At 37.3% G+C, this 23,443-nt stretch overlaps 2 protein-coding genes across 2 annotated transcripts; both read right to left on the bottom strand.

Annotated features, from left to right (window-relative positions):
* Positions 1–1,111: 1,111 nt before the first annotated feature.
* Positions 1,112–4,738, bottom strand: LOC139942961 (uncharacterized). Its single transcript, XM_071939785.1, has 8 exons — positions 4,707–4,738; positions 3,827–4,202; positions 3,516–3,680; positions 2,765–2,957; positions 2,357–2,439; positions 1,904–2,074; positions 1,328–1,476; positions 1,112–1,202 (listed from the first exon to the last, which is right to left on the bottom strand). The coding sequence occupies exons 2-7, from the start codon at positions 4,109–4,111 to the stop codon at positions 1,351–1,353; spliced, it is 1,023 nt and encodes a 340-aa protein (XP_071795886.1). The 5' UTR covers positions 4,112–4,202; positions 4,707–4,738; the 3' UTR covers positions 1,112–1,202; positions 1,328–1,350.
* A 2,452-nt stretch (positions 4,739–7,190) lies between these two features.
* LOC139942707 (uncharacterized) lies at positions 7,191–22,398 on the bottom strand. The gene is made up of 10 exons (XM_071939507.1): positions 22,030–22,398; positions 21,011–21,146; positions 20,684–20,889; positions 16,659–16,718; positions 11,825–11,948; positions 11,097–11,357; positions 10,660–10,764; positions 8,987–9,207; positions 8,454–8,634; positions 7,191–7,578 (listed from the first exon to the last, which is right to left on the bottom strand). Exons 1-10 carry the CDS (start codon positions 22,396–22,398, stop codon positions 7,421–7,423), a joined length of 1,821 nt encoding a protein of 606 aa, XP_071795608.1. The 3' UTR covers positions 7,191–7,420.
* Between the last annotated feature and the right edge of the window lie 1,045 nt (positions 22,399–23,443).

Genomic DNA, 23,443 nt, shown 5'->3' with positions numbered 1-23,443 from the left:
ATAAATACACATGACAAAACAAGTTTGAAATAGGCATCCAGTACAGTAAAACATATTAGTTTTTATTTGGTTTGTCCCTGAGGCGTTTAACTCTTTTTTTAACTCAAAATTTCCTCTATGGGTTATTTTCGTTGAAGGTGTACCCGTGGCGAATGCGCAATAATGGACAACATCCAGAACCACCGATGCTGCAGAGAGGAGGAGAAGATGGAAAAGAAGTTCCAGGAAATTGACCAAACACTGGACCCAGGCGTGTATTTTACAACCCACCCATTTTTCGATGCTGTTTGTTTGAACACTGCCGTTTTACAGACAGCATACTTACAATATCGTCAACAATACAATAACCCAGTTCTTGGTGATTTGGCCAGGTAAAACACAATGCTATTTATTTAATACATTTTTGGAGACAAATGCTTTGCCCCTACCCATTTTAAAATAATCATTAACCTCAAAACCCGGTCATATTAACTTAATATTTGTTCCATTTTTCTTAACACTCTACAGCAAATATCGCCATGTGGCTTATCGCCAAGTAGTTCGGTGGTGCTGGGGATTCCTCGGCCGTCACAACCGGGTACCGCTACCATCGTGTGTGATGTTGAAAATCAGAGCCACCCATCCTGATGTCAACAGCACATATAAAGGTTTTAGATTTCCTCCCTTAGATTATTATTATAATTCAGAGTAACATACTGCTTACTGGAAAACATATAATGGCAGAATGTTGTATTAGAAATATGCTTACTTTTGTAAATAAACTTGTAAATACTGTAAACTTCACTCCTAGAACAATTTCACCATGTCAGAGGCACTGTTCATAATATTTTTGTTTGTAATTTCAAAGTTTGCCATAATGAGGCCAGTAATGTTTTTTAAGTTTTGTTTTCTTTATGGCCTTGGTTATTACTCTTGCACTCATTATTACTGCCTTATTATTAATTATTAACTAGTTTCTGCTTATTGGAAGTGATATGGGCCGAATTAAACAGAGCCATGATACTGAGCCCTGCTTCCCTGTCCTTCTATAGGATTCTCAAAGCGCACACACGTGTTTCATAATCATAATGTACATCTTATACACCAACTTTGTCTGAAAACTGTGTACAACTTCTTTGCCAATATTGGTGTTCTCTGCCGTAGTGTTTTGTCACCGCCTGAACAGTTTTCTAATGCTAAAACTGTGACCTGATCGGCATAATCTGAAAAGAAAGAAAATATTTAAACATAATGTTGCATAATGTATTTTTGCATTAACTCTTATGCATTCCAACACAGTTTTTGTTTATCTCTAGTGTGAAACAAGCTTGCATAACAAAATACTTACTAAATGTTTCACCTTGAAGAACTTTAACGACAGTGTGGCCTCCACTCTTTGCTCGAGGATATTGTATTCCATACTGTAGTTTTCCGTCTTTGCTCTTTGCCTGAACCCTCCCAGCGTTTTCGTTGTAGTGAAAAGCAGACAAATATAACCTTGAATGTATAAGGGGAAAACCTTCTAAGATATTGTCTGATTTTATAAAAAGGTAATTGAAATACAGTAAATGAGACTATTGTTCATGAATGATTACCTGCATGTCATTCCTTCGTATGAAATGGCAACCATTTTGGGGGCGAACTGGTTTATCAGTGAATGGAATCCTTTACGTCTGCATGTAGGGGGAGAGCTTGTAGATGGCTTTCTGCATTCTCGTATTGTCGAATACTTTGGTAACCAACAATTCATATGGTTTGGAACCTGTGTATTAAAAAACTAAATATTTAATTAAGTTTTTTACATAAAATAAACAAAATGCATTTATACATTCATCTACATCCCTGGCTGTTTGAGGTTTTTAATCACCTACTCCCCCCATGACTACCCCCCTGACTAATTCAAGAGTACCAAATCTAAAATTACCTGGCTGAAACCATTTTGTTTTCGTTGTCCAGTTAGTGGCCCATGTGCACAGACCGGGTAGGGCTCGTCATGTCCTTCGTGCACATTTATGATGTGACGGCTTGTGGATTTGAATTTAGCTGCCATCAGTTCTCCGTCCCCGGATGAATTGGATGAAGGTATCCTGTATATCTGTTAAAAATAGTCAAATTTGATTGAACTTAATTAAATCCCATTTTAACAGACTCCACGTGGTTTTCCCCATGCTGACTGGGTGGGAAAGGAGTGTAACGCAATTTACAATACCATTGGAAAATAATTCTTAATTCATGAAATCTGAACATTTCTCACCTGCCAAAGGAATCACATTATTTAATTATTTATATAAGCTTGTGATGCATGCATGCCCTATGCATTCACAATAAAATTAATAAGTTCATTAGTAAAGAGCAAGTTGTCAAATAATTAACTTACTTGGCTCACAATGGCTTTAATCCAGTCCACAATGATGCCACAGTCCTTCTGTCGGCCACAAGCAACCATTTTCTTTTTTATTCCTGTGAACAACATTATGTGAATCCTTTATAATGATTGTCGTCTCCTGAAACACTTGAAACATTCATGAAACTTGTTGAACTGACAAGAAGTGAACACCTGTGCCATGATGCCCAAATTTCTGCATTTTTTTTTCTTTTTTTATTTTATAAAAAAAAAAATAAATAAATTGGGCGGCCTTTTCGAAAGGCCCTCTAAATCTGACGATTTTTTCCGAAGGGGGGGGGGGGAGGGGTGGTGGTGAGCTTTGAAAAATCTCACGCAAAGCTGGCCTCTGGACGTGGCATCTCTGCAAACGAGCCCAATAAACAGAAGTAATAGGATTACCTTTAGCGATGTGCCAAACATCGAAGTAGTGTGACACCCCATTTTCACAAAGGTTCTCCCGAATCCACTTGGCAATCTGTAGGTGTCTGTCTGTCACGATGGTGTCTATTTCCACGTTCTTTGATGCCATCCATTTGACGGAACGTTTTAGACCTTTAAGTTCCATGGCGTTTGAGTTTTTCACCTCATTGCTCTGAAATCGAGTATATAAAAAGCACACGATAACGCACATGAATGTTACAATTGATGCAAGGTTTAAGCCAGGAGGTGCCGGCTAATCTACAATCAAAAACGTATTTCTCAAAACAAGCGTAGCGTTTTCACAACGTGGGTCAACACCTTTCCACCAAATTTTACCATGATTTTACCAAGGAATATTCATTCGATTAAATTCGAAACTCATTTATCCCAGAACAAATGAAAAAGTGGTGACAGGTTATGAACAATAATTGTCCAAGTTGGCCTTGAAGCATGCAGGCCAAATTTTGGAGAGCACTTATGGAAGCCAACGCCAAAAATGTTCCGTCACACAAAACCAGGGAGTTCAGCAAAGAACAAAGGCGCCGCGCAAGGCGGCTGGTCTTCTGAGTGAAGTAAGCGTTTTACAATGTATAGCAAACTCAAGTAGTGAATAACAAAATATCGATTATTAGTATTTGTTTTGGTACTAAAATAGATAGGCGAGTAGACAAAATAAAATTTTAACCAAGTGCTAGAAATAAAAAAGGGATACGTTAAATATAAAGTGTACCTGTACAAGTTGTACATCCAATACTTTGTTGGCTCCAAGATCCATAACACTATATGATCCAAATTTAACGCAGTGACCCATACTATCACATCTTCCGTCTCCGCCAATTATAATTTTCTGTCTTTGCTGGTTTCTAACTAGCTTCGTTTGTTCCGTTTGCCACACCTGGAGAACATTATATCGAATACTTGAATATTGTACCAAGTTGATAAAAAAAATATAGAGTCAATTTAATGTATATTAATTAATAATTTAATTAAATCAATATTTTCTTTGTTTTAGTGTACAAACATCAATGAAGAAACGTGTACCTTCACAATAGCAGGCTGGATATAGTACCGTTGGTGGTTGAAGTAGGTATTTTCCGTCGTGCATGCCAATCTAAACTGGTTCAACACTCGCAATACTTTTCTAACAGATGCCCCAGAAGTCAGTATTGCCGTCGAAAGCAGAATATTCCCTGCCGGTGTGTCCCGCACATAGGGCTGGCTCTCCCACTTGGTGACGGATGTGCAGTTGGTACATGTTTGCACTACAACAACCATTGTACCAACTGTCCGATCAACTTTCCCTTCAGCAAGGGAGGCACAACTCATGCACCTTCGGAAGAGCACAAGAAGTTTCGACCTGAATACGGTGTACTTTGGCTCGAGGTGCAAAGGGGCGTCCTCATCAGGGCCTGAGTCACTGCAAAGAGACCACAATTAATTGTATTTAGCGCCATTGGCACTTTGATGGATTTGTGCACTTGACAAGTTTTCGTTATCAGTATTATTATTAATACTAATTATTAAAAAAAACAAAACAAATAACTTATTTATTGAACATATTTAAAGTATTTAAATCATAATTACAACTTTAAATCATAAACAACAGAGGTGCCAGTTTTCTGGGTAAAAAACAAAACAAAAAACAGAACGCCTCATCACTACTCCCATGTTGTCCAGGCCGTCCACAGTGCATGTTGCATTGTGGGTATTTGTCACTTTGCCTCAGGATCAGGTTACGCATGCCTTGGATACCTGCAATATTGTCTTTACGAGTTCAGATTTTATTTAAAGTCAGACATTTCAATGACAATAAAATAAAATGAATAAGTTTGCAAGCCGATAAAAGTTCTTTATTTTTGTTTTGTGGGGAGGGGCGTTTTACTACACTGCAATGGCATTTCTCCAACAAGCATGAACTTACAGGGCACATTCGTTACTGCCGTCATCGCTTGATGGTTGCCCAGTAAACAAAGGAACGTTAAAAACACGTGAAAAACACGTGAAATTCGAGAAAAGGTTTGGTGTGAATCACGTTCTTTAAAAACGTGAAAATCTCCTCGGAGGCGTTAATGCGTTTTTGCTAAATATTCACGTTATACCCTGAACGTGAATGTCACGTGAATTTCACTTCCATAATAACGTTACCAGTCCAATCCTAAAAAACGCGCATTCCAAACCGGAAAATAACGTAAAATACCCGTTATTGAATCGCGATTACCCTGCGTTATATTCACGTGTTTTATCCGTTGTTGATTCAAGTTTGTTTTACACTTAAAGGTCACGTTATTATCAGCTATACAGATAACGTTTTTCAAAGCACGGGATAATCTCGTTGGAGGCCTCAATGGAATACACTGGACATTTCCTTATTATAATAACGTTATTTGCCGGTTGTTTATCAACGTGTTTTGGACACCTGATAATCACGTTCTTATTCTATTATAAAAGAACTGTTTTTCTCATTTAATGAAAACGTCAATATCCCGACATATGAACTCCCTTTTTGCATACCTAATAATCACGTTCATAACTGGTTGTCGAAACCCCTTTTGTGCACGCCCAGTAAATCACGTTCTTAAAAAACGTGAAAATCTCTTCGGAGGCGTTAATGCGTTTTTGCTAAATAATCACGTCATACCCTGCACGTGAATGCCACGTGAATTTCACTTTCATAAACACGTTCTTAACTGGTTGTAGAAACCCCTTTTTGCACACCTAATAATCACGTGTTTAACCCTTTACAGAAACCCCTTTTTGCACACCTAATAATCGCGTTCTAAGCTGGTTGTAGAAACCCCCTTTTTCACACCTAATAATCACGTGTTTAACCCTTTACAGCAAACCCCTTTTTGCACACCTAATAATCGCGTTCTATGCTGGTTGTAGAAACCCCTTTTTGCACACCTGATAACAACGTTCTTAATCCTTTACAGAAACCCCTTTTTGCACGCTTGGTGTTCACGTTCTTAACCGGTTCTAGAAACCACTTTTTTCATACCGAATAATCACGTTCTTGACCCGTTACAAACAGCCTTAAGCAAACCTAATAATTACGTTTTCAATCGGTTAAAGAAACCAATTGTTGCACACCTAATAACAACGTTATTATTCGGCATTAGAAATCCCCGTTTGCGCTCTAATACATGTAATCACTTTCTTCACCAGTTATAGAATACGGGTTTAGATTATAGAGTACCATTATTTAAAAATAAATATACATTAGTAGCTTACAGATCAACATTACAAAACGTATCCTTTAATTTGTTTCACACTTTAATTGTTAACAACAAAAGTTAACACATAACCATAACTGTAACGAGATGCAAAACTATTCAGTCTCAATGAAAAGTTATTCCAAAGTATCTCACCAACTTTAACAAGTTTAATAATTAAAAATAAAATTATCCATTCCAATACACATTCCAAGGGATAATGACATCAGCATCCAAACTTCAAAACAATGAAAATAATTACCAGAATTGTACATTCCTCACCAACATTTCCCTGCATAATGTTCATTGCCAAACTTGATGACTTTCCCTGAATATTTTTCCACTTAAAAGCACTGGACATCTTTGGTAATTCATTGTCAAAGACCAGTCTTCCCACTTATGCATAAAATAACAAATCTGTGTAAATTTGGACTCAATTGGTCGTCGAACTTGCGAGAAAATATGGAAGAAAAAACACACTTGTCGCACAAGTTGTGTGCTTTCAGACGCCTTATGAATTCGAGACCTCAGCTCAGTTAAAATAATATTTCAGTGAAAAATTACTTTTTTCTCAAAAACTACGTTACTTCAGAGGGAGCCGTTTCTCAAAATGTGTTATACTTGTACTATCAACAGCTCTCCATTGCTCTACACCAGGTAAGTTCTTATACCAATTTTGGGGCATTACTCAAAATCATTGTTAGCATAAAACACTTACTTGGTAACAAGCAATGGAGAGCTGTTGATAGTATAAAACATTGTGGGAAACGGCTCCCTCTGAAGTAATGTAGTTCTTGAGAAAGAAGTAATTTCTCACTAAAATATTTGAATTGAATTCGAGACCTCAGCTGAGGTCTCGAATTCAAGCATCTGAAAGCACACAAATTTTCTTTCATTATTCTCTTGCAACTTCGACGACCAATTGAGTTCAAATTTTCACAGGTTTGTTATTTTATGCATATGTTGAGATACACCAAGTGAGAGGACTGATCTTTGACAATTACCAAAGGTGTCCAGTGCCTTTAAAAGAAAACCTACTTACCCAGATGTTTAGATTGAGTCAAGTGTTAATATTCCATGTACAGCTACAAACATGAGTGTTTTTTAATTAAACAGCTAAGCATAACTTCTCTTACAATTTATCTATTTGTTTCATTCTTTTTTCAGATAAGCAGGAAAAAATGCTTGTTTAATATGAGCTTCACAAGGGTTTTGAGTGTCAGTTGCTGTTTTGATTTTAAATCATAAATCTCAGTTAACTTCATTTTGACTTGCCCTGTACAGCTAAAATGCTTTGCTTGACATTTGTTTTGTCAAGTGTTCCGTGGACAGCTTGCAAAATGAGTACCTTAATTCAGGAATGATCAATTTCTTTCATTCTTTTTTTTCTAAGAAGCAGGAGAGAGTGCTTAAGATATACATCTTATGCTTCCTCTTCACTGGTGTCCTCTCTTTCTGGTACACTCAATACTGGATGAAGTTTGACAGCTTTTCGCTTAGGATAAGCTTTAAGTATATTAACAAGGTTCGAGTCTAACTCTGCCTGTTGGATAGGTCTTTCTCTATTAGCTCTTGATGCCCCTTGAAATATGGAGAAAAAAACAAAACATCATTATGCCTGTTAATTTATCTCATGTTGGTTAACAATAAACATTTTGTCACACTAGTAAACAAAACATAAATTGTTTTTTCCATTCTGAAATCCAGATTTGATTTGTTTCACTGGTGGTTCTAAAAAAACAAGCTTCACAAAATTTAAAAAGTAAATGGCAAGAACTTGGAAAAAAAATTATGAAAAAAAAAATAAAAAAATGAGGCAGGCCTTGTGTATGAATTTGATTAAGATACATAAAAAGAAAGTTGATATTTATTTGGCAAATAAGGACACTGAAGTACTATTGAAAAAAGTAGCACATAATAATTATGCTACTAGTTTTCATTTTTTCTCCCTGAAGCAGTCCTTCGGTGAACAGGACCATCGAAAGTTTGGCGTAACAATAGGGTCGAAAAAATGTGGGGCCGGATGGCTGGAGTTTTTAGAACAATCAAAGAACAATGGAGCCCCCCTTTAAAAAAAGGGTGAAAAGAAAGAAAACCTGCATAACAGACCACATGTACTTGACTGTCCCTTTGTTATAGACTCCACAAGGCAGCAAATATGAGGGCACACATACATAAACAAATACATGCAATCAGGGACATACTTTTTTGTTTGTACATTTTGGTCAACAACACCCTAGGGTTTTGAATTTTTCCAACCAGGTACCTTTCCTGAGCAGGGGATCCTTGTGTTATAAGTTACAGGTTTGAATGTGTTTACCTGACTCTACGTACATGTTTCTTTTTTCAGGAGTGCATACAATTTTAGGGCAAATTTTTTTAACTCGCAGAAAGTATAGCTTTCGTTAATACGGTTTTTTAAGTTAGTAAAATTAATAAGTCGAGTGTTTACTTACTGATAATGATCGTATATAGAGTGAGACCCTGCAAGGATGTCTTGGCATCACCATTTTTCCTTTCCTGGCCACACTTTGAAAGCATTGCCAGTACTGGTACCGATGCCACTGCCTCTAACATTTTCCTTAGTACTGGCCTTGCCTCCTTTTCTCCAGCAGCCTTCACCACTAGGTATTGTTTCTTAAAGAAAATTAGGCAAGCAATAAGAGAAAGGAAAACGTTTATTACTGTTTGATTCATGGTGTTGATTAATTGTTGACTAGATTATTACAAAAGCGCCAAAATTGGCGGTTGCGAGCCTTATAACACTACAACACATATATGGCAGTAGTAGTGCAATGCTGGTGTTGAAACAAAGACAAAACCCTGTTTGTCCTTCACTCAGGGTTACAAAACAAATCGTCCCTGGATTTTTTGTAGTTGATATCTAGATCTTCTTCATTGTTGAAATATTCACTTAAAGTTTCACGCTCAGTATTGAAAAAAACGTGATCAGGACAGCAGTGTATCTTATCAAAGGATGATTTCTTACCAGGAGCTCTCGCCTTTTCTTGAAGGTTGCCTTTGCTGTCTTAGAGAGGGGCTCTTTCCCCTTTAACTGTTCGTCAAAATCCAGGAGCTCCTGAATTGTAGAACATTTTGAAGGAAGAATGTCCCGAATCTCTTCTTCAACATCAACGGGATGTTTGAACTCCATCGTTTCAAGGATGGAGATGATTTTTTCCTGGTTTTCCAGGATTCTCTGTCCATCCTCTGTACAAATGATAACAAAGTGGTAAAAGCATATCCCGTAGTATGATAAGAAAATAATAAAAAGCTATTCCCTGAAACGTACTTTTTGTTTTCGACGTGTTAACATTGCTGAAACACTGAAACTATACACCAATTACACAATTAATACAAACGTAACAATTAAGCGTAACAATAAATAGTTCCAATGTGTCTGCTTTATTCCACCCAGATATTGTAGCTAAATGCCCCTCAGTTTAAAGACATTCTTCCTTTTGGAGAACTGAAAAGGTTATTGTTTTTTCCAGTCAGTCAAACCATCTATGTGATATTGATTGGAGAGGTTTTGATGGCCCATAAGGAGTACTTTTGGTAACACACTTCATGCCATGTATGTATTCACCTTTGTTTACATTCTCCATGGAGGCTGCCATCTTTGTTTGGTCACATGATCAGGTTTTTACTAAAACTATTTTATATTAATTGTATGGATTCTTAGGTTTGTTCAATACAACTTTTCTGCCAACAATTAAGTTTTTTGTCTTTATATATGGCTGCTAAATAATTTAGCATAACATGAAAAATGCCGTTTTCCCATAATGCTTTGCTGCTATAAAAGTGCAATGCCCTTCTCACATGTGGCAGCTCCAGTGGTAATGATGGCATTTTTAGATCAATAATGTGTGTAAGAGGAAAAGCGAAATCATACAAGTAGGCCTGTGCAAACAGACCAGGAGATGAGAACATTGTGACCACAAACAACGTTTTGATGGTAATAACCATGTGCATCATATAAACCAAATTCGAGGACAAGCACAGAAAAATAGTAAAACCGGGACACACTCAAAACGTTCAAAAAGCTTGAGGTTAAGTATTATAAAATTCTTCCCTTGTACATGGAGAATCATGTAATGGAAACCAAGGCTTTAAAGAGCGTATGAGGCGTTAATATGTGTACAGTTCTTAATTATGGAGGGGGGGGGGGTGGGGGGGGGGGGCAAAGCGGAACAGTTGTTGGTAGGGGGTGGGGTTTGGAACTGAGGGAAGGTACGAGGAAAAGAGATACACACTGCCCAGAAAGAACTTAAGCGGAAATACCCTGGAGCGGGAAATTCAAAACCAAATCCGTGACAGCAAAAGATAGGCAGAGAAAGGTGTGTGTGGGGGGGGGGGGGGGTTGAAAAGGAAATCACATGTTATCGGTGTGGTATCTGGTAATAAACCATTCCCTGACTGTTTGAATGTTGTTTTTGCGGGAGACAAAGGTCCCTGTTTTCCAAATAATCATAGCAATGGTTAGAACAGACCTAATGTTTGATGTTTTAATGCATCTACATGGAAGAAAGTGTGGGGGGGGGGGGGGTTGGGTTTGAGAAAGAGGAAGGGTCGGGAGGATGGAAGGGGTTGTAAAACTCACTAAAAAGAACCTTTTTTCCGGAGCAAATATTTGAGTTATATATAGAGAATGTGACTCACCAAAACTAATACATCTACGTTTTGTACGTGGTGAACGCTCTTCATCGATTGAAGAATCCATCACGTCTGCATTGTGCATATCAGCATCGGTCACCAGTACGACAGCTACAAAGAAAATAATAATGAAGTGTTAAGAAATTTGAAGTTTTTTATACACATACAAAACAAATGGCTTACTTCGTCGAGAATGGCAATGATGACGTGGGTCACAACGAGTGTGAAACACACACATACATGTAATTGTTTTAATAACTGTATGACCGAGGACGAAAACAGATTTTTAACAATTACTGGAGTTACTCATCTATTTAAACAGGACATGAAATTTGTATTATTTATATCCTTTTTTTAGATGTTAAATTAATTTTCTTCCTTCATGTGACCCTTAATGTTAATTGGTTGCAAACATGTGAAATGTACTGGAGTTTACTACTTACATGTGTCCTCTTCCTGAAGGGATGCTCTCTCGTCGGATTCTTGTGTCTCGATGTTCTCCTCCTCCTCCTCCTCATTGTCCCCTTCCCGGCCTTCTTCGCCATCATCGATTCCTTTACCCCGCTTGTCACCATTCGTTGTCTTTGATGACCTTTTTGCTCCCCGACCAACCTGCCCATCTTTGTTGCTTTCTTCTTCGGACTCGTATTTGTCTGACGTAGAGTTATAGTGTGATACGGCTTTATCAGCCTTCAGGTAAGTATCTGTCAAAAATGTGATGAAAATACTTTGTATAACGTCGGCTTCAAACACAAACAGACAATCAATAAATGTGCCCCAAATAATTATAGTAATAATATTCAGTTTTTATAAAGTGCTTTATACACCGCGTCTCAAAGCGCTTCCAACATTAATACCCCTGATCACTGGGCCTTTTCATTCCATAAACCATCTCAGCTCCCTGGGTAATATACAGCCTGTGCTGCCAAATATGTAGTGCACTAAGCTAAATCAATCACAAGAACCATCTTTGCCCTCACAGGTGTCCATTTACCCCTGGACAGAGAGAAGCAATTATAGTAAAGTGTCTTGCTCAGGGACACAGTTCTCACAACCGGGATATGTACTGGTGTTCATTCCAGTTCAATGTGTTAAAAGACAAAATGTTCCTTTTCTTTGAACGCAGAAGTATTACAAAATAAATGTCATTATGATTTGAGTGCAAACTTACGGAACCGCTCATGGAACACACGGACATGGAACTTTTTCCATTTCGACGGGTTCGGCTTTTTGTGGTCAATGATGAGTCTTTTGATGTTGAAATTTTGCTCTGGCCACCAGCAAAAATCCTTTCGCTGCGAAAAATTTTGAATAATAAGTAAAAGAGAAAGAAAAGAAGGAAGAAAAAAACAAAACAGTTTAAGGTAATACTATATCTCATTAAAATGCACCTCCATTTTCATAAACCATTTAAAAAAAAAATCTTTCATCAACTACTTTATAGCCAAATCATTCGGGTGCAAATGTTTTGTACACATTAAATGAAAATGCATTTCCATTTTTATAAACCACTTTTATAAAATGACTTCATCCAGCACTTCAAAATAGACAAATCAATTGGATAAAACTGCTTTGTACACAATATATGACCTAACAGTAGCCGGTATTGCATTTTGTGCATGTTTGTTACATTTTACTGTGCTTTAAATTGGTCACTGTGTTTATTATCTTTGTTATAATTATGGTCCACACAAAATTACAAGATTTTGTGTTTCAGATTGGTTGGTGTTGCAGATAGATACTCACGTTTTCTCCAAACAGCCAGCTGTTCGGTACTACTCCACACTTCTGGTCGTCTATAAACTCCACCACTTTATAAAAGAGTCTTGCGCCGTCTTCAGAGGCCATTCTTTATATTTAGAAAATGAATGATGTAAAGAACATGTAAGCGTTGCAGAGCTCATTATTAGGAAGAACCTCACTTGATAATTAATAGCCATGCAGAATTGTTGAGAACAGACGGTGACACCCAGACTCGTGGTCGAATGGTAAGAACATTCCCCGTTTTGTCAATTGTGACTGACAAACTATCACTTTTTTCAAGTTCTTCCACACGACAACAAACATCCCCACACCCCGGGCATCTTGTCCATTTAGTAGGAATTGTCGTGGTCGTGTACTTGAGGCCCAACACTCGTATTTGTTTTCCTTGTTTGGAACCTCAATCACCTGGATGACCTCAACTGGCACATCATTGCCATACAGATAGGCATTATTTGGTTTGACGCACCTAACATTCTGGGATCGAGGGTCAGTTTTCTTCAACTTGATTCGCTGTTCACTTATCCGTCTGGCAACCTGAATAACAACGTCACTCTTCTTCCGGACCATTTTCTTTAACGACTGGAGGTAGTTTTCGAATGGGAATGCAGATATTTTGTCAAGACTTCCGTTGTTCTGGACATCGTCACATAGATGTAGGAGACTGTGAATATTATACACCATCGATGTAGTTCTATACAGGATTTTCATTTTTTCAACAAAATTGATAAGAAGCCGGCGTGCAAGTGGCAAGCATTTCTGTGCCAGTCTTGGGCAGATGAGTATCCTCGAGGCAACGCATAGGAGACAAAAGTGCTCATACAAATCCTCATCCAATACATCTCGCAACACCGTGATGCCGGTGTATAAAAGGAACTGCCGGAGTTCTGTAGCCTTCCAGTGGGCGAGTTCGTCAAGTCCACGGGGTTTTCTTGCAAACGGGTCAGGTATGCATGTTCGCAATGCCACTAGTTTCTGTGATATAAGAGCTACTTTTGTTGCTGTAAGGGGCTTTAACATTCTGGTTTTTTTCCGATTTTGCATCTCATATGTACCATGTGTCCACCCTTTCAGTAGCTTCTTCATTACCCCAAGGCAAAGCAGATGCATGTAGTCTTGTGGGAAAGCAGAAATCATATTGATTTTGAGTTTGCAAAATATTGAGACTCCTGTGTGGTGTCCCTCGTTTTCCTGCTTTCTAAAAGATGTGTCTGTACGTAATGGCAAGTTGTTGCATTGTGTAAATACATGGCGTCCACTCACATGCTCACCTTTAAGTTTACAGCGATCACAACCATAATTACCATTGAATTGTTTAACTTTCTTAACCATTGCTCTAGCAGGAGCATCGCAAACAACAGCTCTCAAGACAAAATGAATGGTCTTGCCATGGATCTCTAACCCAGTGGCCAACACTTCTTTCATCTCTTCAACTGCTTCACGAAGGAACTCGTCATCCTTTGGTTTTTGGGGGCCATATGTAAGAACGCAAGTAAACACTGTAACTGGTGTAAGGTGAATACAACACAAAAGGGGCCACATTGATGTGTTTTTACTATTAAATACAGGAACACCATCTACATTGAGAGAAATTTCTATTGCAGTTTCAGTATGGAAAGTACTAGAAGGATAAGCTTCCAAATGCTCTTTTAATTTTGTTTTTACACCCAAGAAGATATAGTCCATTCCGGACTTCTCGGTACTCATCATTGATTTTGTTTTGAGCAGTGTACGGGCAGTCCTTGGAAGGTTCAAATCAGGAAGCACTGTTCTTAGGAGCCCCAATAACTTGTCGACATGATTAAGGCGTATACTGCACAGCTGCACCCAGTCCTGTAACTTTTCCTGAAACGTGTCACCTTTTAGTTGTTCGTTTTCGCTCTCAGTGTCTGTTTGTACTGGACTGGGATGTGGGGATGACAGAGAATCGTCAGAAGATTCCAGTACAAAGTTCCCGTCCTGGTTTGTGTCTAGTTGAAAACATGCACCACTTGAATTTTCATCTGTTGAGATTCGTTTCTCAGTGTCCAGAGAGAAAGCAGTGTTGTCCGTGTGAGATGAGGAGTGAACACGCTCGTGTTGTTGGTCAGGTTTAAAAACATTGTTATCATCAGTGTCATCGCTTGTACTATCATAACGTGTGCTTGTTTTGCTTAGAGATATACGTTGTTCATGTTGCCGAACGGTGCAAAGACGTTTACGTCTAGACTGCATGTAGGTGTTTTGGTACTTACGCCTATTCATTTCTCTGTAACAAGAATTATATATTTGCATGAGAACAATACTCCTTATTGTATAAAATATTACTGGATAAAGCCTAATTTCACGATTCTGTTATTTTGTTTAGAGCAGTAATTACAGCGATCTATAAATTTTTAAGTGTGTCATAAGTCTACAAAATGTCGAGTTTTGACAACAGTTTTAGATTAGGGCCTACATGTATGTTACCCTTACCCCTAGACCAGATTTCAAAAAAGGGCTCTAGTTAAGGAGGTGAGCGGCATTTTTGAGAAGTTGGTAACATACCTAGTTTACCTAATTTGGGGGTGCTGATTCCGAAAATGATGGATACCAAGGACGGATTGACATTCCGTGCTCGGAGTGATTTGACGACAAGTAAAACAAAAACTTTAATTTTAAAGTGAGATTGAAATACATTTTTTAATGAAAGATAAATTTCATATTATTATTTATAATAGTTTTAGTATGTATAAAAAAAAAAAAAAAAGACCGTCGGACTTGTTCGGCATGAAGTTTACTGGACCAAAGCTAAAATCACTGGCCTCGTCCCTGCGGTCCAGCGTAAATTTCAAGCCCTGTATCCCCGATTTTTGGATTCAGGGACAAGGACTCAAATGTAGCCTTGGTATCCATCATTTTCGCAATCAGCACAAACTTTTTACTCAAAAATGCTGCTCGAAGTTGTTTAGTTCGAAATCTGGTCTAGACTATTTAAATAGGACACTTACTTTCCTGGTTATAGTTCCAGTAGCTCCTATATCGTGACCAAAACGGGCGGCGGAATGGTGTCTAGCTGGCTAGTTACACTGGTACTCTGTAAAAACAGTTAAACAACACAGTAATCTTCTAATGTATGTCTAAATTTTATTCAATTATTAATTAAATTATATAGTATTTTTCTGCATGTCCTTATTTTATCATTATTATTTTGGGTGCCGTTTTTGAAATCTACATCATCTGACTGCTCTTTCTATGACTATAGAGGTAAAATATACAAATAAATATTACTTTTACCTCCCAGAATTTCGCTCTTACATGTGCATTACCAGCAGTCTATGGTCGGATCAATGCCTTCGTTCATTCAACATTTCTTCCTCGTCAAGATCGCCGTTTTCATCTACAAAACCCCCAAAGCAAAACCCAAGACTTATTCTTTTTCTGAAATGTCTCCTGGAATGTCGGACAACATTTATTTTTTTTTCAGGCTTCTTTTGAGGCATTTTGAAGCTGAAATGTAGCATTTTGTATGAGATAAAGAGCAGGATTTGCACGAAAGTCACCGTACAACGTGTATAATAACGTACACAACCATACACAACACACAAGCATTACACTTACAGCTGACACATTAGAAAAAGCAATAGTCAGGTTTCTTCTCCACTTTGCAATCTGAAGGTAGTAGCACATAGGGTACCATACTACCATTGGAAAGCTTATGATGCCAAGCTTGGCCAACAGAGGGCAGTATTTATTGGGAGAAGATGTTATTATTTCTTCTTTTTTTCAGAATTTACGTAGGGGGCGAGTTGAAAGGGATAATATATCCCATCTAACTGAGACAATAAGATAATGTGATCATATGCACTATTTAGGCCTACAAAGTTGATCGTGAACGAACATAAAACGATCAATAAAATCACACCAACCCTTCCTCCATGCACTAACAACACACCCGGCATAGCTACATGTAAATGTACATGTAAGTACATGTACACAGTATGACCACATGGCCCGCTGCCCACCCACGAACCACGGCACTCGACACACCTGAACCGTTAAATCTTACGTGATACACAAAACACGTTGTTCTCTACGAACCTCTACAATTTGAATTTCCAAAACAAAAATCTCTCTATATACTTCAATAGTATTAACAAAATATACACCCAGAGTAATCAGGAGGCAACTGCTGCTAATTTAAGTACATTTTAAAGCAATAAATACATATGGAATATATCAAAATCACAGATTTAAAAGTGAAAGTTTGAAAGAGTTTAATTTACCTGTTGGACGAAAAGCAGTCGGTGAGGTGAAAGGTCACTGGACCCCGCGAAACCAGTGAGCTAAAACAATGGAACTTGTAGTAGATGTTGGATCACAAGCAGATTACTGCTTTAATGAACTTTAAACATGACATGTACGGAGAGAATAAAAAAACAAAAAAAAACGATCATCTCGCTGTGCATCGCACGAGGGCGCAAAACGGCAAAGGCAAACTTATAACTTACATAATACAATTAGATCATTTTATTATGACGAACAAATAATGAATTAAAAAAAAAAACGAAGTCATAATCAAGTGTGCATAGGGCGAAATTCACAAAAAAACAAAAAAAACAAAAAAACAATACCAAATAAAATAGTTACAAAAAATTGCGCAAATGCCCCGAAAACGAAATTTATTTCCAAATAGCAGGTACACTGGGGAAGATGGGACATTGCCTATTAACCAAATCAATTCTGGCAAACCCATCCTATGCATAACAGTTTCGTCCATAGCTGGTCTGTATGTGGAGGTTGCCCCTTTGCCGTTTTCTATTTCCGTTGGCGTTGTTTCACGCGTCAGATTAAAAGTGCGGGTTAAAATCTTCCATTGGTACGCCTATTATTTGTAAAACACAAGGTGGTTAGGTAACTACTTATTATTTTGTTTACAGCCTCGGACTTAAATAACTAAATAGTTCGCTTCTGATAGAACGGCTGGATACAGAAAACAAGTTAACTGTGGATAAACTTAAACCAGCTCTGCTTAGAAATAAATGATTAGGCTATCTCTCACACAATTAAGGCCCTCTGTCCTAAACAGCAATTAGCTCGCCAAGCTAGTAAGTTCGCAAGTTTTGTTTTTCTAATAATAGGTTAATAGGCTGTCATATCCATTGGCTATTTTGCAGTCACCGCTAGTCAGGGGCGATTATTCCTTGTTTCACTTTTGTTTTGCCCTTATTTTAATTAAAATCATTCAAATTTTGTGTTACAATTAATTTTATAAGCAAAATTGCCCAAATGGACTAACTGAAAACGTCCGCTGCCGGAGTCAGCACCCGTATTGCCACACCCAGTAATTCTTCACAGTTTAATTTAATGACAAACGTGTTGCTTACTTTTAAGATAACAACGGTATCCGTCTGTTTCTTATAGCAACCTCATATAATACGCTCAATAAAGTCGTCTGTTCTATGTCCTTACAGAACCAAAGATTCCGTAGTCTTATATATTCAGATAATGGTGAAGAAAAAAAAACAGTTTCAGTCAATGAACTTGCGGTTGCTGGACGTAGTAGAAAACTCATTACGAAACAAAACATCTAGTTATTTTTACCAGTCGGATGACTATGACTACGTGTGTATTTAGTCAAAAACACGTCAGTTTAACCAGTGTTTTTGTGGTTAGTCTTTCAACCAAAATAATTAGTGTTCTGACAACGTAACAGTCAGTTATTTGAAGAACCAAAATCATCTCGTTATTCAAACAGGTAAGCTGACTACGTGTGTGTTTGGTGAAAAACACGTAATTTTGACCATAGTTTTTGTGGTTAGTCTTCATCCAAAATAATTGGTGTTTTGACAACGTAATAGCCAGTCTATAAAAAAATATATATATCTCGTTCTTTAAACCGGAAAGATGACTACGTTTGTATTTAGTCACAAACACGTAATTTTGACCAGTGTTTTTGTGGTAATTCTTTAACCAAAATAGGTGATGTTTTGACAACGTAATAGTCAGTTGTTTGAAACACCGAATCATCTCGTTATTTAAACCTGTAAGATGACTACGTTTTTGTTTGGTAAAAAAAACACGTGATTATGACCATAGTTTTTGTGGGTAGTCTTCAACCAAAATAAATGATGTTCTACAACGTAATTTTTAGTTCTTTTGAGGATCAAATCATCTCGTTATTTAAACCAGTAAGATGAATACTTTTGTATTTGGTGAAAAACACGTGATTTTTACCAGTGTTTTGTGGTTAGTCTTTAACCAAAATAATTGGTGTTTTGACAACGCAATTGTCAGTTATTTTAGGAACCAAATCATCTCGTTATTTTAAGTGGTAAGATGACTACGTTTGTATTTGGTGAAAAACGCGTAATTTTGACCAGTGTTTTGTGGTTAGTCTTCAACCAAAATAAATAGTGTTTTGACAACGTTATTTTTAGTCATTTGAAAAAACTAAATTTTCTAGTTATTTAAACCGGAAAGATGTCTACGTATGTATTTGGTGGAAAACGCGTAATATTGACCAGTGTTTTGTGGTTAGTCTTCAACCAAAATAAATAGTGTATTGACAACGTTATTTTCAGTCATTTGAAAAAACTAAATCATCTCGTTATTTAAACTAGTAAGATGACTACGTATGTATTTGGAGGAAAACACGTAATTTTGACCAGTGTTTTGTGGTTAGTCTTTAACCAAAATAATTGGTGTTTTGACAACGTAGTTGTCAGTTATTTTAGGAACCAAATCATCTCGTTATTTTAAGTGGTAAGATGACTACGTTTGTATTTGGTGGAAAACGCGTAATTTTGACCAGTGTTTTGTGGTTAGTCTTCAACCAAAATAAATAGTGTTTTGACAACGTTATTTTTAGTCATTTGAAAAAACTAAATTATCTAGTTATTTAAACCGGTAAGATGACTACGTAGGTATTTGGTGGAAAACAAGTAATATTGACCAGTGTTTTGTGGTTAGTCATCAACCAAAATAATTGGTGTTTTGACAACGTAGTTGTCAGTTATTTTAGGAACCAAATCATCTCGTTATTTTAAGTGGTAAGATGACTACGTTTGTATTTGGTGAAAAACGCGTAATTTTGACCAGTGTTTTGTGGTTAGTCTTCAACCAAAATAAATAGTGTTTTGACAATGTTATTTTTAGTCATTTGAAAAAACTAAATTATCTAGTTATTTAAACCGGTAAGATGACTACGTATGTATTTGGTGAAAAACACGTGATTTTGAACAGTGTTTTGTGGTTAGTCTTTAACCAAAATAATTGATGTTTTGACAACGTAATTGTCAGTTATTTTAGGAACCAAATCATCTCGTTATTTTAAGTGGTAAGATGACTACTTTTGTATTTGGTGGAAAACGCGTAATTGTGACCAGTGTTTTGTGGTTAGTCTTCAACCAAAATAAAACGTGTATTGACAACGTAATTGTCAGTTATTTTAGGAACCAAATCATCTCGTTATTTTAAGTGGTAAGATAACTATGTTTGTATTTGGTGGAAAACGCGTAATTTTGACCAGTGTTTTGTGGTTAGTCGTCAACCAAAATGAATAGTATTCTGACAACGTTATTTTTAGTCATCTGAAAAAACTAAATTATCTCGTTATTTAAACCGGTAAGATGACTACGTTTGTATTTGGTGGAAAAGACGTGATATTGACCAGTATTTTGTGGTTAGTCTTCAACCAAAGTAACTAGTGTTTGTACAACGTAATAGTCAGTTATTTGAGGAACCAAATCATCTCGTAATTTTAACTGGTAAGATGACTACGTTTGTATTTGGTGAAAAACACGTAATTTTGACCACTGTTTTGTGGTTAGTCTTTAACCAAAATAATTGGTGTGTATGAAAACGTAATAGTCAGTCATTTGAAAAACCAAATTATCTCGTTATTTATACTGGTAAGATGACTACGTATGTATTTGGTGAAAAACACGTTATATTTACCACTTTTTATTTAGTTAATCTTCAACGGAATTCGCCGATGCTCTGACGACCAAATATTCACGCTTTGTCGGCACCAGTAATTTACAGTTTGAATTCACGTTAGTTGTTTAGGTGAAAAATAGGAAATTTTTACCTTAAAATCACTTGTCAATCAAACGTTTGTAACTAACTTCGACTATTCACGTGATTAAGCGGTAATGTCGAAGGGGAAATATAACGTAAAAATTAGGTGCCCAGAAATCCTCACAAAAATCACGTGTTTGCAAGGTGACGATTTGGTTCGAAATTATTCATACCTAATTTTCACGTAAAATTCACCGACAAAACTGGTTACTTTTTGGTGTCTGTTTACTGGGTGGTAGTCATCATCACTCTCATACTCGCAGTAATCACTGTCGCTAGTGTCACTGTCCATTTCACAATCACCATGGTTCATATCTTCATGTGCTTTTATCTGGTCATCGGGAGCAATAGAAATGGGTCTAAGCTCCAGCTTCGGAGCACTGATCAACTCACATTGTATTGAAATGTCTTTTCGTTTACGGGACCACTGAACACCTTAAAAAATATAAGGAAAGAAATAATTAAACAATTTCATTTCCAACAAAGATAAAATAAAAATAATTATAGTAGTTAAAACAACTGTGTATAGCTTAAATTTTGTCCATGATGCACAAACCTCTGCTAATTATTGGATTTCGAATCTTAACTTGCACACTCTTGGATCGTTTCTTGACTACCCTGCGTTCAATGGATGTTTGACAGCTTTTATCTGAGTCGGCCGTTTTAATGTCGACCTGAATTCCTCCATCTACCTGTTGGTATCGGATCACGAACACGTAAATTATTATTATAATAATTGAAGTTGTCCTTTAGTGTGGACCGGATGTGGCACTTTAGAAACAGGTAAATGGCTCCCTGCATTAGATCAGCTTGGGAGGTCATCACTTGACGAGGGGCTAAGAAGTTCATCCAATTCCTTTACACAGGAACAGAAACGTGTGATTTAGTTTCGAATTTGAAGTTTGTTCTCTTGTGGTCTATGGTATCATGGAGGTGATATATAGCCCCCCCCCCCTTACATTTCATTATTTTGTCTGGAACGTATTTATAACATAACCCTTAACCAAAATGTAGGGTCATTAATTCAAATTTGTTTATTTTTTGGATGTAAGCCTACCTTTTTAATTTTTGATTTAGATAGATTGACCCTGCACCCCCAATCGTTGCATAACGTCGGGAACTAATTAAAGACACTATAAAAAAAAAAAAAAAAAAAAAAAAAAAAAAAAAAAAACACGGAGGACTAAGCCGGCACTGTACAGTGGCCTAAGACTATTATTATCCAGTGAAAGCATGATGCTGAAAATGACCATCAAGCCGGGGCACCCCTTCCAAGGACACCTACTTGGAAATGGGCGATGCAGTCCTCAATAATGATGAGCAATGCAAGGTCACTTTGGTTTGTTTCCGTGTTGTGTAAGAATTAATGGCAAAAAAGAAACCCAAGCACTAAAAGGAGATAAGGAGATTGTATCATTAGCTGACGAGTGTGCAAAGTCTTGGGTTGAGGTTGATCTGTAGTCAATATTACTCTATTATAAACGGTTGAGTCAAAAGATAAAAGTAAATGGTGTTGTCATAGTTTTAGCGTGATGTGTCTACAGTACATTTAAAAGTAATACGAGGAGTCCTTACCCGCTTTCGTACCCATGTATTGCTTCGTCGAATACGTTTGGCAGGAATACTACTACTACTACTACTAGCAGTATCGACGGCAGCCATAGATGGGTTCTTTTCTGTAGGAATGGCAGTTGGTGTGAGAACCATTCGAACAGGTATTCCCAATTTCTTTTTCATGATACACGTATCATCAAATACATCGTCCAAGAAGTGGGCTTTGCAAATCCTTGAATATTTAGAAAGTGTGAAGTCTGATCTTGTAAGGTCTACAAACTTCACCCATTGACGGCGGATAACATTATCTTTGGGAAATCTGTAAAAACCCAACTCGGAATCATCCCTCTGATTTCTATTGCAGCCACCAACAACACAAAATATTGGCATATTGATAATGGAAGAAAGCTTTAAAATAAATAACAAAAGAGCGACTAACTTTCAACCACTAGCACACAACCAAAGCAAAACGTAATAACAAAGTGTATTGTATGTGTGCATTGAAAAGTTCAGTACAACTATGGTACGCACGACGGGAACTAGAAGTTCAGCCAGCCGTGCTAAGTGTGAGTCCGCAACCAGACCGTTGCTATGCGGGGGGGCGCTTACACAGGCAGACAGATCCACACGTCCAGTTACGTCACTATTGTTGGCAAAATGTTTGCTGCCACCATCGGTGAAAGGCGCTCGTGTTTGGGAAGCCCTGATGTTGCGGGGTAATTTTTCGCCGCGAATTTCGTTTTTTTTCTCAAATACAAGATGAGTGTAAAAATCTAGGAAAATTGTAGGGTACTTATTAATACATGATCTTTTAAATAGCGAAAGCTGAAGGGGGTATTTGGCATGGTCTTTAATGAGATTGTAAATTTAGTTGATCAATAAAGTCTACTGAGGTATGAAGTGTATTATCAATCGATTCTTCGGGCGTAAATAATAAAGGAAGACTGGAGGCCTGCGCTAGTCGTCGCGCTATTGGTAATTGTCAAATACCATGCTTCTCACTTGCTGTATCTCAACATAGGCATAAAACAAGAAACCTGTGAAAATTTGAGCTTGATTGGTCGTCGGATTGTGAGATAACTATGAAAGGACAAAACACCCTTGTCACACGAAGTTGTGTGCTTTCGAAAACTACTCCACTTCAGGGGGAGCCGTTTCTCACAATGTTGTATACTACCAACCTATATCCATTACTATTTACCAAGTAAGGTTTTATGCTAATAATTATTTTGAATATTACCAATAGTGTCCACTGCCTTTAAGCATAATATCAACTTTGAAAAACCGTGACCCCAAGTTGACCTCTACTTCCGCGTCAACCGATATACTCCTTGGCATTGCAGATTAGTCTTTGGTAGATGTGGGCCCATGTTGACATTTACTTACGGGTCAACCGTGAAGTGTGACCTTTTATACATCAAGAGCTACACAACTT

The sequence above is a fragment of the Asterias amurensis genome, chromosome 10, assembly GCF_032118995.1.
Source record: "Asterias amurensis chromosome 10, ASM3211899v1".
Classification (NCBI taxonomy): domain Eukaryota; kingdom Metazoa; phylum Echinodermata; class Asteroidea; order Forcipulatida; family Asteriidae; genus Asterias; species Asterias amurensis.
Note: the sequence above shows the minus strand (reverse complement) of the source record. Positions and strands in the feature narration are given on the sequence as shown.

Coding starts and splice junctions, on each gene's coding strand:
- LOC139942961 (XM_071939785.1), bottom strand. CDS start 4,111: ATGAGTTGTGCCTCCCTTGCTGAAGGGAAAGTTGATCGGACAGTTGGT. Junction 3,681..3,826: donor TCCAGCCTGCTATTGTGAAG/GTACACGTTTCT, acceptor AATGTTCTCCAG/GTGTGGCAAACGGAACAAAC. Junction 2,075..2,356: donor TTAAAGCCATTGTGAGCCAA/GTAAGTTAATTA, acceptor TATTTTTAACAG/ATATACAGGATACCTTCATC.
- LOC139942707 (XM_071939507.1), bottom strand. CDS start 22,398: ATGCCAATATTTTGTGTTGTTGGTGGCTGCAATAGAAATCAGAGGGAT. Junction 21,147..22,029: donor ATACATGGGTACGAAAGCGG/GTAAGGACTCCT, acceptor CGATACCAACAG/GTAGATGGAGGAATTCAGGT. Junction 8,635..8,986: donor AGAAAAGGCGAGAGCTCCTG/GTAAGAAATCAT, acceptor ATTTTCTTTAAG/AAACAATACCTAGTGGTGAA.